General features: G+C 46.4%; 1 protein-coding gene across 4 annotated transcripts; it reads left to right on the top strand.

The window, feature by feature from the left end:
- Positions 1 to 3: 3 nt before the first annotated feature.
- On the top strand, positions 4 to 17043 carry atg2b (autophagy related 2B). 4 transcript variants are annotated; one of them, XM_080512856.1, is made up of 43 exons: positions 4 to 46; positions 828 to 1240; positions 1562 to 1724; positions 1971 to 2123; positions 2207 to 2309; positions 2447 to 2609; positions 2709 to 2888; positions 2981 to 3077; positions 3666 to 3830; positions 3924 to 4075; positions 5236 to 5344; positions 5467 to 5710; positions 5797 to 5959; positions 6103 to 6195; positions 6286 to 6474; positions 6924 to 7197; positions 7524 to 7632; positions 7717 to 7921; positions 8577 to 8719; positions 9565 to 9722; positions 9803 to 9978; positions 10063 to 10210; positions 10301 to 10503; positions 10644 to 10724; positions 10803 to 10909; positions 10991 to 11083; positions 11157 to 11227; positions 11404 to 11480; positions 11566 to 11736; positions 11818 to 11947; positions 12092 to 12228; positions 12508 to 12737; positions 12817 to 12934; positions 13331 to 13516; positions 13590 to 13691; positions 13762 to 13840; positions 13913 to 14111; positions 14191 to 14260; positions 14349 to 14431; positions 14836 to 14957; positions 15059 to 15213; positions 15619 to 15768; positions 15899 to 17043. In XM_080512856.1, exons 2-43 carry the CDS (start codon positions 1079 to 1081, stop codon positions 16127 to 16129), a joined length of 6144 nt encoding a protein of 2047 aa, XP_080368982.1. In that variant the 5' UTR covers positions 4 to 46; positions 828 to 1078; the 3' UTR covers positions 16130 to 17043. The 4 variants fall into 4 exon arrangements, with proteins under 4 accessions (XP_080368982.1, XP_080368981.1, XP_080368980.1 ...); XM_080512855.1 differs by having other exon boundaries at positions 12029 to 12228; positions 12832 to 12934; XM_080512854.1 differs by having other exon boundaries at positions 12029 to 12228.
- The last annotated feature ends 651 nt before the right edge of the window (positions 17044 to 17694 follow it).

Raw genomic sequence — 17694 nt, 5'->3', positions numbered from 1 at the left:
TTAGCCGGTGCGGAGTCATGAAAGTGTTTGTAAACAACTCAACAAGGTAACTTAAGAGCTGCTCCATTATCTGCACTAATGCTCACTAACACACACCCGCATCCGCATGCCGACGCGGTGTAGATGTCCGTAGCGTTTCCGTCACTGTACCTTTTGACGTGTGAATGTGAAGTAACAAGAGAAATGTTGGAATATATTAGTGTTAGCCCTTGTGCTAACTAGCGTTGCTACATCGTTAGCCGGTGTTTCGGAATACCTTGTTTCCCTGCTAACTGGTGACTTCCACTGACGCATGTTATCGCTGCTAGTAACAGCAGGTGTTAAACCCCTGACAAATATCTTTAACCGCACTCACAATGAAGTTTCGAAGTGCCGTGTCTTTTATGAGTCTTACCTCTATCGTGCTTTTGGTAGCAGCAACACGAAACGCGAAAAGAAGTCGGACATCAGTTAACAGGGAAACCAGTTAATACGAAACACCGGCTACGCTATGGAAGCGAACCACACACATGCTAGCCGGCTAGTTAGCTCCATGACATGCCATTGTCTGACCAGCAATCAAAGAGCAGCTCCTCTCGCTCTGTGACAGCTCCGTTTTAGCAAACACGGCAACCAATGGATACTAACGCGCAAGTTTGTGGCTTGTAAACAGGGATTTTGTTAGATTTACACAGGCTTTTAAGGAGATCCAAATGTGCGCTGAGCCTTTGCATCACATACAAATTGCCTAATATTCAACCAGACTGAATTAGAGCTCTTTCAAACTGTGTTTTGAACCAATCCCGTGGCAGCTCAATTGTGGGAACTTTTTCATTTATGTGTTGCAGGCGCAGCAAACTGGAGTCGGACCATTTCCCACACATATCACTGAGTGTCAACACATCCTTCAATGTGTCCCTAAACCTGGGATCCAAGGGATGTTTGTTCACACGGTTTCTTCATGTCTCCAAGTCGACGGGATGACAGATCTGTAACACCACGGATTACCTCACTGCCGTTTCAGGAGCTTTAGCACCTCAGTGGCAGAGCCTCAGGACTCCTTTCATTGCCTGTGTACGGTCATAGCTACTGAGCCAAGATGCCTTGGCCATTCTCGGAGTCTATTAAGAAACGAGCATGCAGATATCTCCTGCATCGGTACCTGGGCAACTTCCTGCAGGAGAAACTGAGCTTAGATCAACTCAGTCTGGACCTTTATCAAGGCACAGGGTCCCTTGCACAGGTGCCACTGGATAAATGGGTACGTTGTCAAAGAAATACTGAACTTCATAATCACATTCGTCGTACATGAACTAACTCAGCATTGCCGAAGCTTGGTCCTCAAGGGTTGGCATGCTGCTCTTTATAGGTCTCCCCCAGTTGCAGCACATCTGATAGCAATGATGAGCTCGTTAGTGGTCGTTTTTTTTAAAAGCTTGATGTGTCGTAGTCACTTCATTCAGGTGTGCTGAAGCAGAGAGTCGTGGAAAACATGCAGGCCGGTGCCACCCGTGGTCCTCGAGGACCCGACTTGGACTCCCCTGAACCAACTGAACGTCCTGCATTGTCTCCTTTTTTTCAGTCACTCAATGAGCTCCTCGAGACGGCAGATGCCCCTTTCGAGGTCATCGCAGGGTTCATCCAGACGATTTCTCTCAACGTTCCATGGGCGGCGCTACTGCAGGAAAACTGTGCCCTTGAGGTCAAGGGGTTGGAAATGGTACTCAAACCAAGACCAAGAGTGGGTAAGGATTTTCCAAAGTATAGCACCATCTTGTTTTACAGACCTGTAAACTTCAGCTGAGGTCCTGTAGAGCCACGACTCTTAACACTTTTCAGTTCCCTGCTTTGAGAGCTTGGATTGAAATGAACAAGTACTGTGATGCTCTATTCGTTTTATACAGATGTATTGGAACAGGGTGGCTTCTTAAATCTAGTTTTGAAAGATAAAAAAAAAAAAGTGAATGTGTTGCCACTGGTTATTTTTCCAGCATCCGGTTCCGAGCCCATGTACTGGTCTAGTTTTATGACGAGCAGCATGCAGCTCGCCAAGGAATGCTTGAGCCAGAAACTCACCGACGATATGGGCGAGAGCTTCCAGCCTTTTGAGGGATTGGAGAAGTTTGCAGAAACGATTGAGACGGGTATTTTATCTCTCCATTGACTTTCAAGTACTTGCCTAATCTTCTTCTTTAAAGTCACTTTTTCTAATCTCTTTTTTCCGCAGTTCTGAGACGAGTCAAAGTCACATTTTTGGACACAGTTCTCCGAGTAGAACACATCCCTGAAAACTCTAAAACTGGAATTGCTCTTGAGATTCGAATCAGCAAGTAAGAATATTTTTGGATTCGAATCTTGTTTGTGTGCTCCATCAGTCCTTCAGATTTGAGGGATACTGTGTATGTATGTGTTAAGTGAACTAGTTCTCCGGATCCTGTTGAACTGATGGTTTTGTTGTGACTGCCAGGATTGTTTACTGCGACGAAACCAATGAAGACAGCTCAAGTGTAAATGTACATCAGCCGACCACATTCGCTCATAAAAATGTGCAGATGGAAGGAATCTCAGTGTTCTGGGACGAGTTCTCAGACGCGTCTCGTGCTGGTTGTAAATCTTCACCCACACCAACGGTCAGTGTGTGATGGCTCTCTGCTTTTTAATAGAATTTCACCTTAAGGGTGCTTTTTAAAGTTTGCTTGTTTTTTTTTTTTTTGTTTTTTTTAATCCAGGAAACTGAGCCAAAGCTATCCCCCAGCTGGAATCCTAAAATAATTTGTGAGCCTCATCCTCAGTTCACGGAGCCTTTGTCCTCCACGACCCCATTTGAACCCGTGCAAGTCGGCAGCCTCAGCGGTAAAATAGAGTTGTCTCTCACGCTGAAAAACAACCTGGCCATGCCTGGAGCAAAGGTAAGTGACGCAGAAGAGGGAACTCCCTCATGTTTCTTCAGTTTTATGTTTCGAGCGTCCAGAGTGACGCCGTTTTTATCTTCGTGTTTCAGCTGGACGTTGTCGGACATATCGACACGCTGATCGTTTTTCTGTCTCCTCGACAAGTTCACCTGCTTCTGGATTTGTTCGGAGCTTTTTCTGGTGGAGGTGAGCACTGCTTCCTTGACATATAAAGGCCAATCGTTACGCCATGAAGGGGCTAATGGAGCCTCAAGATCCAATCAATACCAGTATTATCATAAAATATGGTCACAGTGATAATCTTTTCTATATTATTGTCTCTGTTTCATCTATACTTCTGTTCAGTTTTTAGTTTTTTTTTAATTGTCCGCTTGCTGCTGCAACAATGAAAATGTTCCCATTGTGGGACAAATGAAGGATTATTAATAAATCTGTGGGTCTCTGACTCAAACTTCCAACTTAAGCAAAAACTAATTATTTTATTTAAAAAAAAAAAAAGTTGTTCTTTTTACATTTCAATTATAGAAAATGTCTAAAAAGGTGCCAACAAGGCACTTGACGAGCCAGAAGACCTTGTTTTGGAAAACTAGTTTATATACAATATTTCAAAACTAATTTGCAATGTATTGGATATTTAACAAGTGTGTGTGTAGACCTACCTGCACCTAGTTTACATCAGTATTTGAGAGTTTACATTTTTACTACTTGAACACTGATAACGTTTCCCTCTGAATGAGCGCTTCAATTATTGAGTGTTTTATTTCTCACATGAAGGGTCACAGGAATGGACCAAAGACAGGAAAAGTCGCCCCATTCAGCAAGAGGACGAGTATCGTCTCCACATGGAGTTGAACCGCTGCCTGAAGAAGGACATGGCTGTGGCGGGACACGACTTGGACCTGTTCGAGAGCCAGAACACCAGAACGGTATCAAGTCGAGGTGAGAACGCCACACAGCTCCCACCACGTGTCTGAGAACGATCATTAATTCAACCTCGAAAGCCCAATCCATCCCCTTTTCTCTCCTCTGTAGACGATGTGTTCTTCTCCATGGCGGACATGGACATGTCTCACAGCTTGTCGTCTCTTCCTCCGCTCGGCGAGCCTCCCACCGTTGACCTGGACTTATCTCTCAATAGTAACTACTCTGCCTCGCCCGGAGAATCGCCGTCAGGAAATGCAACGGTGAGTTTTTACGAACTTGACGTGCAGGAGAGTAAGAGCTCTCAGTGGGCTGGTTAATCAGGGAAACACTGGAATCTATATAATGTGGAGGTACGAAAAGCAGTACGGGTTCATGGTCGATTGCACATCACCAGGGTCCAGCTGCTTCGCACCACAGCGTCTCTACTTCCTCTGAAAATAAAACGTCTGGGGAGGGGGGGGGGGGGTGAAAAAAAAATACTATTCATGGCCCTTTACTGCAATGTGATTGAGAGCGTTCTGACTAATGACACACTGTCGAATATAGACTGAGTGAAACAAAGAGGACGTCCTGCACAACCTAGTTCTATATCGGCACCATTAGTTTCCCAATTAAGACTCGCTTCTCAAAACTTGCTCTCCTTTTCTCTAAACCGTAAACACAAAACCCACTTCTCAAGCTACATTCAGAAGACCTCAGACTCCTCCTGCAAAACCAAACTTTCACCTCAAAACCGTTCAATCTGAACTTGAAACTGAAGTATGTTGTGAAATTGTGCCCAGAGTCGTTCAAAATTCAAAACACTACTGAGCAGTCACTAAACACTACATAGAAAACGCAGTGCTCAGGATACGAGGCTTTGGAAATAAATATTTTATTGTTCACTGTAGGCTAAATGCATGTAGCAAAACAAAAGACCTGAGCATTTAGCAGTTGTACATTATATATAAAAAAAACCGAAACAAATGGGTTGTTTGTGCATTTTGTATACAGTAAGCCTACGTCAAAATAAAGCACAAATACGGTTTCAATCACAGTAGCGCTGACTTCATCAGCTATTATTGTTCTTTCTTTGTTGATTGTGTTTTGGCAGTTGAGCGAAACTGTAAAAACCCAACATGTCCTGAACGTGAATCGTTTCTGCAACACCATTGTGAAAATTAAGACATTCAGATTGAGACGGTCTTCCCTTGGTGTGCAGAGATTTGAACGGGAATATGCAAACCGAGTATTCATTTGTTTGCTAATTTGGCGTTTCGCCCGTTGCGTCCCACTTTTAACTGTCCATGAACGCCTTCTCTTCTATTCATCCATGTACAGACAAAATCAGGAAGTGCTGCTATTTTGGGTATATTTTATAGTGTTGACACGTTATTCCAAATGACGTGCGTTGCTGTAAAATGGCTCCACGTGTTTCCAGGCTCTGTGGGACGACTACATGGACGTACCGCGTCAAAGAGAGAAGCAGACGGGTGAAACTCTTCCATCTCGAGACTCTCAGCTCCCTCACAAACTGCTGAGGCAAACCTGTAAGCACCCCAGTGATGGAATATAGGGTTTTTATTACATAATATGACGCCTCTTTCTAGCCTCCTTCCTGTCGTTGATGCTCATGGTGACGGCGCTTGTCCTAAACAAGTTTGTGTTCCAGCCCATCCGTCTAAAACCCACGGTGACGAGTCCCGGCCGGAGCTGGTGTTGAAGTTGACACTGAGCAGCCTGGCCGTCTCTGTGCTGCACATCGACCCGCTGCCTCCGCTGCACGCCGCTCCCAGTCCCCTGGGCCCCATGGCCGGCCACTTCTTCAGCATGGTGGGCCCGGGGCAGCTTCCCCCCGCCGCCTTCCTCCAGTCCCGGGGAGTGTTCAATCAGGCCTGTCCCTATGACCACCTCAGGTCTGCTTCTGCCGGCTCCTCTCAGGCACGGTCGCACTTCTTCTTCTGCCTCGTGTGATGCTAAGTGTGTGTGTGTGTATTTGCAGGTTTGTTGCCCAGGGTTTGAAGATGAACTATGAGCACTGTCAGGGATCCAGCCTGCGCACCTTCAGCACGGACATCTCCTTGACCCAGATGGAGTTTGTGGAGTGCCTCTTCCCCTCCGAGGCTCTCGTCGGTGGTTCCCAAAGAGGAATTCAGTACACGGAGGTGAGACCTTGAAGCCCCGAGACGAGCTAATTTTTCACAGCGCTAAGCTTTGCTCGGTTGAACGCGACACGCGGCCGTGCTGGGAGACGCAGCTGGCTTTGACATTGGGAGTGTTTCACTGTGGTTGCTCTGTCACACTTCAGCTCCTGACATTTGACACCGCGGCCAATGCCGACGCTCCGCTCGCCACCTGCCTTCACCTGCTTTACAAACAGGCTGTGCGCAGGGGCCCTCAGGTAACCGCATCGAGCCGCACCGCTGACCCTTAACGCGCCAACTCTTTCTGCCTTCTGAATTCTGAACCTTTCCCCCCCCTCGTCACGCAGGGGGGCCAGGTTCGTCTCAGTACGATTCCACGGAAGGCTGAGATCCAGGTGGTTCTGGGCCCGGTGCGCTCCGAGCTGGACATCAGCATCGTAGACCGACTGAATTCCCTCCTGCAGCCTCAGAAACTCGCCACCACAGAAATGATGGCCTCCCACATGTATACATCTTACAACAAACATGTCAGCTTGGTGAGAGTTCCACCTCCTTTGCAGTTGTTGTGACACATGTTGTACTTTTCAAAATGTAAAACCCAGAAAGTTGTGACCGTTTGTTGATACTTGTCTGATTCAATGATTCCTGCTGCGGTTAGTGAGGACACTTGAAATGTGACGGCTAAAATCAGAACTGTGGTAGCAGTTGGAAATTTGATTAAATCTTAGATGTGTCGCATGCTGAAGTCCTCTAAAGAAACCAAACACTGGGTGAGAAAAGCTTCAGATGCTGTTTGTTTGCTGAAGATCACATTTGATGTTCTTGATTCTCTGCCTGTTAATGTGATCTAAGTTTAATCAGGCCTTTCTGAATGACCCAAATATCCAAACCCCTGGTTTCACTTTGTTACATAGAGGGGGAAAAAAAAGTATTCTTCTCTGTAAACTCTAGGTGTACGTTCTGTCTCTATACTTGATTTCTCCAGCACAAGGCGTTCACCGAGGTTTTCCTCGACGACACCCACACGCCAAGAAACTGTCACGTCTCCCTCACAGTCAGCGCGCCGGTGCTGGGCATCGCGGTGCGCTTCCCAATCCCCGACCTGCGTTCAGACCAGGAGAGGGGGCCGTGGTTCAAGAAATCCCTGCAGAAGGAAGTCCTCTACTTGGAGCTGGAAGATCTGGAAGTGAAAACTGAGTTCGTGGGCGGAAGCTCGCCAAACCAGACCAAGATGGAGCTCACGTTCAAGGAACTTTCTGGTATGTTTGTTTCAGACTTTCACCCACTTATGGCTTGCGTGTGTGTGTATATATCTTTTTAGTTTGCTTTATTTTGATTGGCTGTAAAAGTGTCCACAATCAATCCAGACAATTTGGCACAACTGAAGGTGATTAGCCGTGCTTCTATGTGAAGTCCTGCACATATATGTGAAAGTGCCCATGCATACAAACATCTACAGTATTGAACTCTATGGAATGAAGATGGATGCCTGGTGTTGTAGTTATTATAACTAGTCGGAGCGAAATCCTTTCAGTGTCGGCAGGATATGAAAGTTGATGTGTTTTCCTCTTCCTCATTTGCACAGGAAAGTTCCAGGAGGAGCCGGATCATCCGGCCGCTCGGTTCCTCAGAGTGTCTCACAGCCTGGACGGAGACATGACCACGTCCGAAAGTGTCAAGTTTGATTGGCCGAGGTAATTTGATTGTCGAGAATCAACTCAAAAAACGCGTCCGTTCACGTGACGGCATCTCTCAGTGAGTTCCCGTTCTCCGAGCAGGGTCGTGCTGAAGATGAATCCCACGGCAGTCCACTCAATCCTGGAGCGCGCGACCACCGAGGACGACGAGGGCGCCGAGGACCATTCCCTCGAAGAGGAGGAGGAGGAGGAAGGGGCCGCGCATTCCTTGAAGGATGTGTGTGACTTTGGGAAGCCAGAGCCGTCTCCTTTTTCTTCACGGAGGGTGATGTATGAGAATGAAGAGGTTCGTCACTCAGTGTTTTGTTTTTTTTCTTTCAAGGGTGTAAAACTACTAGTTCAGTGGCCACATGTATCCCAATAAATACCAACTGAGCTAAAGCAGTCTAAAGGTACAATAACTAATAAAAATGGCACAAAATGAAAATGTTCACTATTAATTCGCCTTTTTATTAAACTTCTTTTAGAAGTATTTGATTAGGCAACTGAATTCCTCTTGGGCAAAGTATGTTTCAAACATAAAAGTAATTTTGCTATTTTAGTAAAGATAAGTATATATACTTTTTAACACTTTCAAAGCTCCGTTTTGACTCAGACCACATTTGTCACTGCTTACCACAGTTTTTATGCCAACACTGTTTTTTTTTTGGGGGGGGGGACTTGAGTCAAAGTATATTTTGAATTGTCCATCCGATATCCTTGTCCTGTTTTCTCTCACACTCTAACATTTCTGCTCTTTGGAAAAATTCAAAGTTTCGATTGTCGTTTTGATGCTTTCATTTTTAGACCACTGAACTTTGTATAAGCAGATAAATTAGCATTCTTCACAAGGCTATTCTCTATCTTTAAAACGTGTATAATCATGCAAATCTCTGCTTTGCGTACCAAACCTGTCGCTGCGTGGCAAAGCCGCGTTCACCAACACATTTGTTTTGTTCCAGATGGTCATCCCGGGCGACGTTGCCGAGATGACGGAGTTCCAGGAAAAGACCATGAACAACTCCCGTTTTGTCCTGGAGCTTTGTTTCCCCAACGTCCAAATCGTGCTGCCCAACAAGGCCTTTTATGAGAAACTGCACAACAGGTACGTCGCTGGCAGTTCAAAACCAGCGGAGCAACTTGGTATTTCCCCATAACGTACTGTTTGGGGTCAGAATTAATCATTTGACGGCAGTAAAAATCCCCCAAGATAGAAATATTTCACGGTTTTACCTAAAGTGACCCAAAAGACAAATGTTTAATACTTTTAGTTAAAAATTAGATGTTGCATCTCGAGGAGCTCGACTTTAAGTGGCTGATATGAATTGTTGTACATGGATATTGTGGGTCAGTTCAAACTGTATGAGATAGATTTTATAATCTGTGTCGGATTAAGGAAACAGTTGATCACATTAAAAGCCTGACTGAACTATTTTCATCTCGTTTTAAAATGAAGCACAATTGTGTGACAGATGTTTTATCAAAAGATGAAAAGTCCCCCCCCCCCCCCCCAAAAAAAATGTCTTTCTCCAGAAGTTTTATTCAGGATTATTCATTTGTTAATATCAGACTGACTGTTCTGAGTATATCGTCTATTCTGGGTCAAACTGACTACATTCTGTGAATGAATTAATCTTAAGTATAAAATGTGACTTGCTGTGAAAATACTCTTTATGCAAACGGCTGGGTTGAAAACTAAACTCTATTTTTACAGCAGAGATCTTGACCTACATTGGATTTATCTTTAATATTTCCACTCTGGCACTCCTAAAACAACCCTGAGGAAACTGAAAGCAGCACAAGTCTTGACACCACAAAATGTTTGTTAATCTTTATGTCCAACAGTGTTGACATGCAGCCAATGTTGTATTCAGGCGGCTTTGGTTCGTCAAGATACTTTTTCTTCCTAAAAAAAAAAAAAAAAAAAAGTGCATCTTCCCCATCCTTTAGAATAAACAATGACCTGCTGCTGTGGGAGCCCACCGCCCCCTCCCCGGTGGAGACGGTCGAGAGCATGCCGTATGGAGTCGGACTCTCCGTTGCCAGTCAGTTGATCAACACGTATTCCAAAGACTGCTTCAGCCAGTTCCGCTCCACCGGGCCTGAAGGTGAGACGCCACGCAGAGGTTTTTTAAAATCGACTGCCCTTTCCCGTTCACCGAAAATATCCTGAACTCTGTTGTTGCAGAGGAGACGAGCGGCTCGGAGGAGGAGAACATGCACTATTACTCTCCGGCCTCTGAAATCGGCCTCCGATCTCGGAAGAAGAAAAAGCCTAAAGCTCACAGCAAGACCTCCCAGAGCCTTTTCTCCGTCATACTCAGCGTCAACCACGGCCTGGTGGCCTTGCAGACAAATGCCAAGGTTACTTCACTTTTTATTTTCCTCGCGCTTTCATAACTTATTTTTCTCGCGCTAATAAGGCTGAGTTTTCCTTTTTTGTTTCAGGAGGATAAAACCATTATCAAAAACAAGCACGGCGAGTTCTGGATGGAGGTGAAAAACGCCGTTTTGTTTAGCGTCACGCAGTACGAAGGCTACAAAGACCAGCACTACATTTGTTTTCACACGAGCGGCGTCTGCATGTATCACCAAGGTAAACTTGTCCGGACATGGAATTAGTGCTACACCGTTTAAAAAAAGAAAAGAAAAATGACCGCCGTCCTGAACGTGTTGTTCCACACAGGTCTGCTAGATGGCGCCGCTATCGCCTCAGACATCAAGTTGCCGTGCCGGACACACCCTCACTGGCTGGAGCCGACCATCTACCAATCGGAGACCCCGCCGGAGAGGTCTTCTACCCCGTCGGAGAGCATCGGTCTGGAGGCGCGCAGCATGGTGTCTGTGGCCGTCAAAGTCTCCTCGCAGAACGCAGAGCGCAACGTCAAGGTCAAAACATTTACTCGACTGTATCTGTGCTGGGTGACTATAAAACTGGAATGGATAGCAGATGCAATTTCCCTTTTTTTTTTTTGGTTTTGTTTTAATGGTTTGACTCCTGGAGCTGAATCGGTTTATTTCCACTGCAGGAGTTTCTGGTTGCTGTCGGGGTGAGAGGAGCCACACTGCAGCACAGAGTTGTTCCTCCCAGCCTCGGCTGGTACGACCAGGTGAGTCCTACTAACTTTTAACAAACCTATTCTATCCACATCACGTATTGTATTTGACATAAAATTTGCGCTCAACAGCTTGTCGACTTTCTCAATGTTTCCGATGAACCCGTGTTGGGTTACGCCCCCCCGACATCCGTCACCACCCTGCATCTACACATGTGGAGCTGCTCTCTGGACTATCGGTAAAACGTCAGATCAATAGCTAAATGTCTCTCGGCTGTGAATTGGAACAACTCTTGAAGTGCGACGGTTTGTGTCGACAGACCGCTGTACCTGCCGCTCAGATCGCTGGTGGTCGTAGAAACTTTTAGCATCTCCAGCAGCGTCTCTCTGGACCATTCGTCATCAACACTCAGGTATGAAACCTTCTGAAATGCAACTGTAAACAAGTCATCGAATTGGCTCGTTCATTACTTTTTCCTTTTATAGGATTATTTTGGATGAAGCTGCTCTGTTCCTGTCAGACAAGAACAACACCGTCTCCGTCAATCTAGTGCGAGGTGAGTCGACTTCAGTGGCGAGATTGTATTTGATGCAACTGTGTAGTGGTTCAGTCTTTTTCTACAAGCTTGAGTTTCTCCTACAGTCCCGAAACACACTTGAGAGTATTGTTGATTCTAAATCGGCCTTGGTTGTGAATGTCTGACAGCAGTTTCATTTGGGTTTTATTTTTCAGACTACGTCCAAGTGGTGGACATGGGAACACTGGAGCTCAGGATCACAGCTGTCAAACCTGCCGTTGATGGGAAACTGGTATGAGTGTTCTGTTCTGTTTTAAATCTCCTCGCTTCCTCCCTCGAGCGTTCAGCTCACGCTTGGACTTTTTGTTTTTTGCCAGTCTGAGCCGAGGTTCGAGCTGCGCTGCTCCAGTGACGTGATTCACATCAGGACGTGTTCGGACTCGTGCGCTGCCCTCATGAACCTCATCCAGTACGTGGCCAGCTACGGGGACTTGGTGCCTCCGGCAGAACCGGAAGCCAAACACGGCGGCGGCACACAGAAAAGCAAGGTCGGTAGGGGCTCCGCTTGCACGACGGTTTTTAAGCTCCGCTGGTCGGATCGTCTTAGTTTGGAGGGTTTTCTTGTTCAGGTGGAGACGCCGAGCCGACCGCAGTCTCTGGTGCTGCTGGCTGAGATGGAGCAGCAGATGCTGCAGGATCTGATGAGCGAAGCCATGGAGGAGACGGACGGGCAGAACGCAGCGGGATCGCAGCCGAACGGTACAGGCGTTGAACGAGACAAAAATGCAGCACGCGGCTCGATACTTTTAATTTGACGTGTAAATCGTCACACGTCGGCAGGTTCACACGAGGAGCAGATTCATGACCTCGACCCGCCGCGCTCTGACCTGTTCCTATTCCCAGACGAGAGTGGGAATTTGACCCAGGAGTCGAGCCCCACCTACCCCCTGCTCGCCTCGCCTCTCATCACACCCGCCCCGAGCCTCGCCCAGGAGACGGACGACTTCTGCATCCTGGAGACCCCCGGGTCCAGAGGAGAGGTTGGGAACTCCTTTTCAAAGTCAAATACTGCAGTTTTTTTTATCTTGTTTCAAGGTTTTTAATTTATAAAATCTTTTTGTAGTTTATAAATCCTTCCTTCACCCAAAGGCATTCTGTAGAAATAAAATAGCGGTGTTGTAGGTATTTTCCCTGCAGTAACAGCAGTTAAGCTTGTGTAGTGCATGTCATCACAATCAGCACTAACCTTGCAAATAAATAAATTCACCTTTTTTATAAAAAAAAATAAATAAATCTGAATCCCACCTCTCTCGGTTCAGGATCGAGATCAGGAGCCAGTGGTGAAAATACTCTCCTCTCAGCCCTTGGTAATCAAAGACGATCACTTCAGCCAGCCTCTGGAAGGGAGCGACTCCAGCCGCGGAGCCGTGAACTTCCACGTCCCAGAAGTGCGATACCTCATCAAGGAGATCTCCGCCATCTGGCATCTTTACGGCGGAAAAGACTTTGGTTGTGCAACGTCCACGGCCTCTCCTGCTCGAAGTCGGGGGTGAGCAAGGAGCACCTCATCTGTCGAGTCCCTTATTTTTAATATTTGTTCAAAGCATTGACCTTTGTGTGTGTCGCAGGGCGACGCCTCACAGCTCCCCATCTCAAACCCCGATCAGGCAAAGCAAGGCTTCAGGGCGAGCGCTTGGCGGAAAGGGACGAAACCCCGATGTCCTCATGGAGATCCAACTCAGCAAGGTGAAGCTCGCTTTCATACCTTAAGCATTTAATTAAGCGATTTCTGTACAATAATTAATGATGATAAACTGTCAACATTATTTGGAAACAATATTTACAAATGCAGCAGTTTTTTCTAAAAGATATTTACAAAACCGCAACCACCAATAATGTGTATAAGGTCAGTGTCAAAACTACTAGTGCACTTCCTTCTCATCCTCACAATTTCAAACACCGGACATCTTGTACTTCTCTCCCTGGATGCAACTTTGTTTGTGTATTAATTTATAACGGCGTGAATGTAGTTTCCCTGCTGATTCTGTTATTTGTTTTTATGTTGCTGTGCAGCGCCTTCTTTGTATTCAATGAAAATTCGGTGTAAATTAAAAAAAGATTTCAACCTTTCTGTTTCCTCAGGTGCGCTTCCAGCACGAGGTGTACCCCCCGAACACGTCTCGTCCAGCTGTGGACCAGCCCGTGTCCCGACAGGTGTTCGTGGTGCAGGACCTGGAGATCCGGGACCGCCTGGCCACCTCCCAGATGAACAAGTTCCTCTACTTGTACTCCAGCAAGGAAATGCCCCGGAAGGCCCACTCCAACATGGTGAGGAAGGTCGACCTGCGCCGATCGCCTGTCGTCTCGTCTGCCGCAACCTCACCGGTGTTTCTGTCCTCAGTTGAAGGTGAAAGCTCTGCACATGTGTCCCGAGTCCAGCCAGGCCCCCCCGGAGTGCTGTTTACACGTCTCCTTGATGCCCCTTCGTCTCAATATTGATCAGGTAGAACGGCTACAGATCGTGGACGAAATGTCAAACTGTGAGCCTCTTTAACATCTGTTTTTCTTTGAAGGACGCGCTCTTCTTCTTGAAGGACTTCTTCACCAGTCTCACTTCTGAAGTAGAGTTTTTCTCGCCGCCTGTTCCGGAAGGTACGGCTGACGGTCCACGCAAACGTCTCGTGTTGTGATCAGACTTTTTGAGACGGTTTGTTTTCTTCACAGCCGTCTCTGTGGCTACAAAGAAAGCGGCTGCTCCCGAGCTCTCCTGCAGCTTCTCCAAGCCTGCGTCCGGCCCCCCCGACCCGGCGCCAATAATCTCCGTGCCCGCTCAGAGGCGACCAAGCGACTTGTCCGCCCCCAGCGGGGAAGATGCGGGCGACGCCTCGGCCTCTCCCTTCACAGACCAGCCAATCTTCTTTAGGTCCGTTGCGTCAAAGTCGATATGAAACCTCTAAAGTCTCCAGTCCTTGTTTGGAACAGGTGTTTTCTCTTCCTCACAGGGAGTTCCGTTTCACCTCCGAGGTTCCAATTCGTCTGGATTACCACGGGAAGCACGTGTCGATGGAGCAGGTACACAGCCTGACGGCGCAAATGCTTTTGTTTTTTTTCTACAAGGTTGGTTATTTGTACTTGATTGACTTTGTGAATGCTGTTTCAGGGAACCTTTGCAGGGATCGTTTTTGGCTTGACACAACTCAATTCTTCAGAGCTGAAGCTGAGGCAGCTGTGCTATCGACAAGGGTACGTTAATCTTGGACTATTTTTCATCTTTGATCCTGAACCTGAGGTCGCCCAAGGACACAATGACGTGGATAGAGTGGGATTTGAACCACCAAACCCTCCAGTTCATGGACGACCATGGCTCTACCGCTGAGCCACAATCGGCCAGATTCTATTAAGGATGTTTTCACAAAATTGCTCTTGCAGCAACAAGGTAGCTGTCTAATGGCAGCATTGCTGATCCTTCAGTTCAGGTCTCATTGTTGTTTGATCTGTTTTCTAGTTTGGCCACATTGGAGCCTCTTGTAGGCCGGTTTGGGCCCTCAGGCCTTGTGTTTGACACCCTTGGTTCTTGCCATTGAAAGTACATTGCTGTCACTGGTTGACTAATAATCCCGCCGGGAATGAATACTTGCCTGTTTCAGATTATTGGGTGTGGACAAGCTGTTTTCTTATGCAATAAACGAGTGGCTGAACGACATAAAGACCAACCAGCTTCAAGGAATTCTGAGCGGTGTGACGCCCATTCACACGCTGGTGAAACTGGGTGAGTACAACAAACTGGGAAGTCCAAAGTTTTACAGATTCAGACGCTTTACCCACAAGCTCTACGTCTCAATCTGGTCCTGATTGACCTGCTCTCTCCAGTTCACGGGCTCAGGGACTTGGTGTGGCTCCCGATCGAGCAGTACAGGAAGGACGGTCGTATCGTCCGAGGGTTTCAGCGCGGAACTGCCTCCTTTGGAACCTCGACGGCGATGGCTGCTCTGGAGCTCACCAACAGGATGGTGCGCACCATTCAGGTAAACTCCACTGTCGCGTTGAATATGTCTCCAAAAATCGGAGTACCAAAAAAGAAAAACTGCCAATTTTCCTCGTAAATTGTAGTGTTCCATATAATCTAGATGTATTTTCCATACATTTTTCTATTTTTGCATTCTATATGATTTAAGATGACAGCAGTTGTGTTATGAATGTAAAATGCAAAACAAATTTTATGGATTTTTAAAATTCAAAAATATGAATACAATTTTTTTTTAAACATGCACCAAATTTCTAGTAGTTACAATTTTGAAAAGGCTTGAAACATAGTTTACATGTTTGGATGATATTCTGCTCTACTGAAATGCCCCTTAATTAAAAAAAAAAAAAGTCTGCTAGTGTTCTCTGTAAAGGAAAGAAGTTAATGCTTTTATCTTTTTGTTCAGGCTGCCGCGGAGACGGCCTACGACATGGTGTCTCCCGTGCCTGATGAAAGCAACACAAAGAAGATAAAACGCTACTCGCACTATGGGATGGCTCATCAGCCGGTTGACCTGAGGGAAGGCGTAGCCAATGCTTACACTGTGGTCAAAGAGGTAAATTCACTTTGATGTCTCACCCTTTGATTGGCTGTTTAGATTTAATTTGTGTAGAACACTTTTCTTTTAACTGGAGCATGAGGCGTCCGTCAGCTTGACGAGAACTTTGTGACGTCTCCGCCCGCAGGGGATAACGGACACGGCACTGACCATCTACGACACGGCCACCCGGGAGCACGAGCAGCGCGGGATGACGGGCGCCGTGGGCGGCGTCCTCCGCCAGCTGCCCCCGGCGGTGGTCAAGCCTCTGATCATGGCCACCGAGGCCACGTCCAACGTGCTGGGAGGGATGAGGAACCAGATTCACCCCGACGCACGTCAGGAGGAGTCGCAGAAATGGAGGCAGGGCGAGGCGTGAAGGAACGGCGAGCAGGGATGAGCAGCAGCTGCAACCTGTCAATGTGATTTTTGTTTTTTTTTTTGAAAATGAGAAACTGGAGCTGTGGTGTGAATGAAACGGTGTTCATCTCGCGGCGGTTTGAGCTCCTGTCATTCAGCTTTCGTCGGCTTACGAGTTCCCTCACAGTGCCTTCATGGTCATCAGCAATGTCCAACTGTGTTTTAATCAAAGGGACGGACGAGGAGGAGTGAATCTGTGAGTCACATATCGTCTTAATGTGGAGGATATTTAATACGATGAGGAAATGGCTTGTCATTTGCTTCATATTCAGCGTTTCTGTTTACAGACCGTGCGGTTACATTCTCTTATCCTACTTAGTGTAACGACCCTTCATGTGTACAGCTTGCACTTTAAGCAGGTTTTATTGACTGTAAATATCGGTTATGTGTAACATTTCATGCAAATATCCACACAGAACGAGTATAGGAACTGAATGTGTAAAAGCCGTTTTAAGTTCTGTCGTCGGCACATTGAAGTGACTTGAAGGGTTTCTGGCCCACATGAGTTCTAGTTGGGTTGACTTGCCCACGTTTGTAGAGAAGACTTGCGGTTTTATTTCAACTCGTGATGCGTTTTCCTGTAATTTTCACCGAAGCTGCTTTTTAAATTGTTTCCACTCTCGCTCGCAGCTTGGAATCATCGTCACTACGGAGTGTATGTAATCCCAAAGTCCTTAAAGCCCCCCCGCTCCACTACTTTTTGTATGTTTTGAATAGTCGATGTTCGGTGTGGTACGCCGTGCTGCAGACGCTCGATTTGCCCACACTAGTGTTCACGTGCAAGAGTTTATGTATTTCCTGTAAATACATTGTACAGTTGAGCCATGAATTTGTATTGAAAGCATGAAAGGGAAATAAAAATGGTTAATTTCATCCTGATGAGTGTGAATCGTTTTTGAGACGTGTTGTATCCAAGATGTATACCGGTAATTTGATGTGGCATTTTGGGGTGAAGGTATTTGGAATTTAGATTTGTGACGTTTCAAAATAAATCTGGGCTGAGAAACTCAAATATCCAGTTTCAACAGAGCAAGAGCAGAAATGCTTGAAAAGCAAATATTGATTTAAGGCTTAAAAGCTCAGGAGTAATAAACAATTTCCAATCAGATTTTTGTTTGCATGTAAAAAGAACTAGTACATCAAGACTGAATATTTTTTGCTGATCTCCAGAGGTGAACATGTCCTGTTGCTCAGCAGGTGGTCTGGTTTTCTGCAGCTTGATTTATTCCTCTGCCAGGAGGATCTGTGCTTCTGCTCTTTCAGTTGCTCCTTTAAGGAGTAATACATAGGCATCATCATTATTTGGGATGCTTCAAGCCTCTTTCCTGAGCTCCGGCGGCTCTACCAGTGAGGATCCAGGTTGTTCTTCGGTAATCTGGCTGAGATCCAGAATAAATGTTTCCTCTGCACTCGGAGGAGGAACCGGCTCACTTTCCTCTCCAGTCGGAGGCTCATCATCCCCAACAACACCTTGAATCACCTGCAGCGTTTCAGAGTTCTCGCCTCCAATGATGTCCACAACCA

The sequence above is a fragment of the Blennius ocellaris genome (assembly GCF_963422515.1).
Source record: "Blennius ocellaris genome assembly, chromosome: 17".
Taxonomy (NCBI): domain Eukaryota; kingdom Metazoa; phylum Chordata; class Actinopteri; order Blenniiformes; family Blenniidae; genus Blennius; species Blennius ocellaris.
The sequence above is the reverse complement of the archived record's forward strand: the minus strand, read 5'-3'. Positions and strand labels throughout refer to the sequence as shown.

Coding starts and splice junctions, on each gene's coding strand:
- atg2b (XM_080512853.1), top strand. CDS start 1,079: ATGCCTTGGCCATTCTCGGAGTCTATTAAGAAACGAGCATGCAGATAT. Junction 3,831..3,923: donor CAGAACGGTATCAAGTCGAG/GTGAGAACGCCA, acceptor TCTCCTCTGTAG/ACGATGTGTTCTTCTCCATG. Junction 11,481..11,565: donor CTGCCGTTGATGGGAAACTG/GTATGAGTGTTC, acceptor GTTTTTTGCCAG/TCTGAGCCGAGGTTCGAGCT.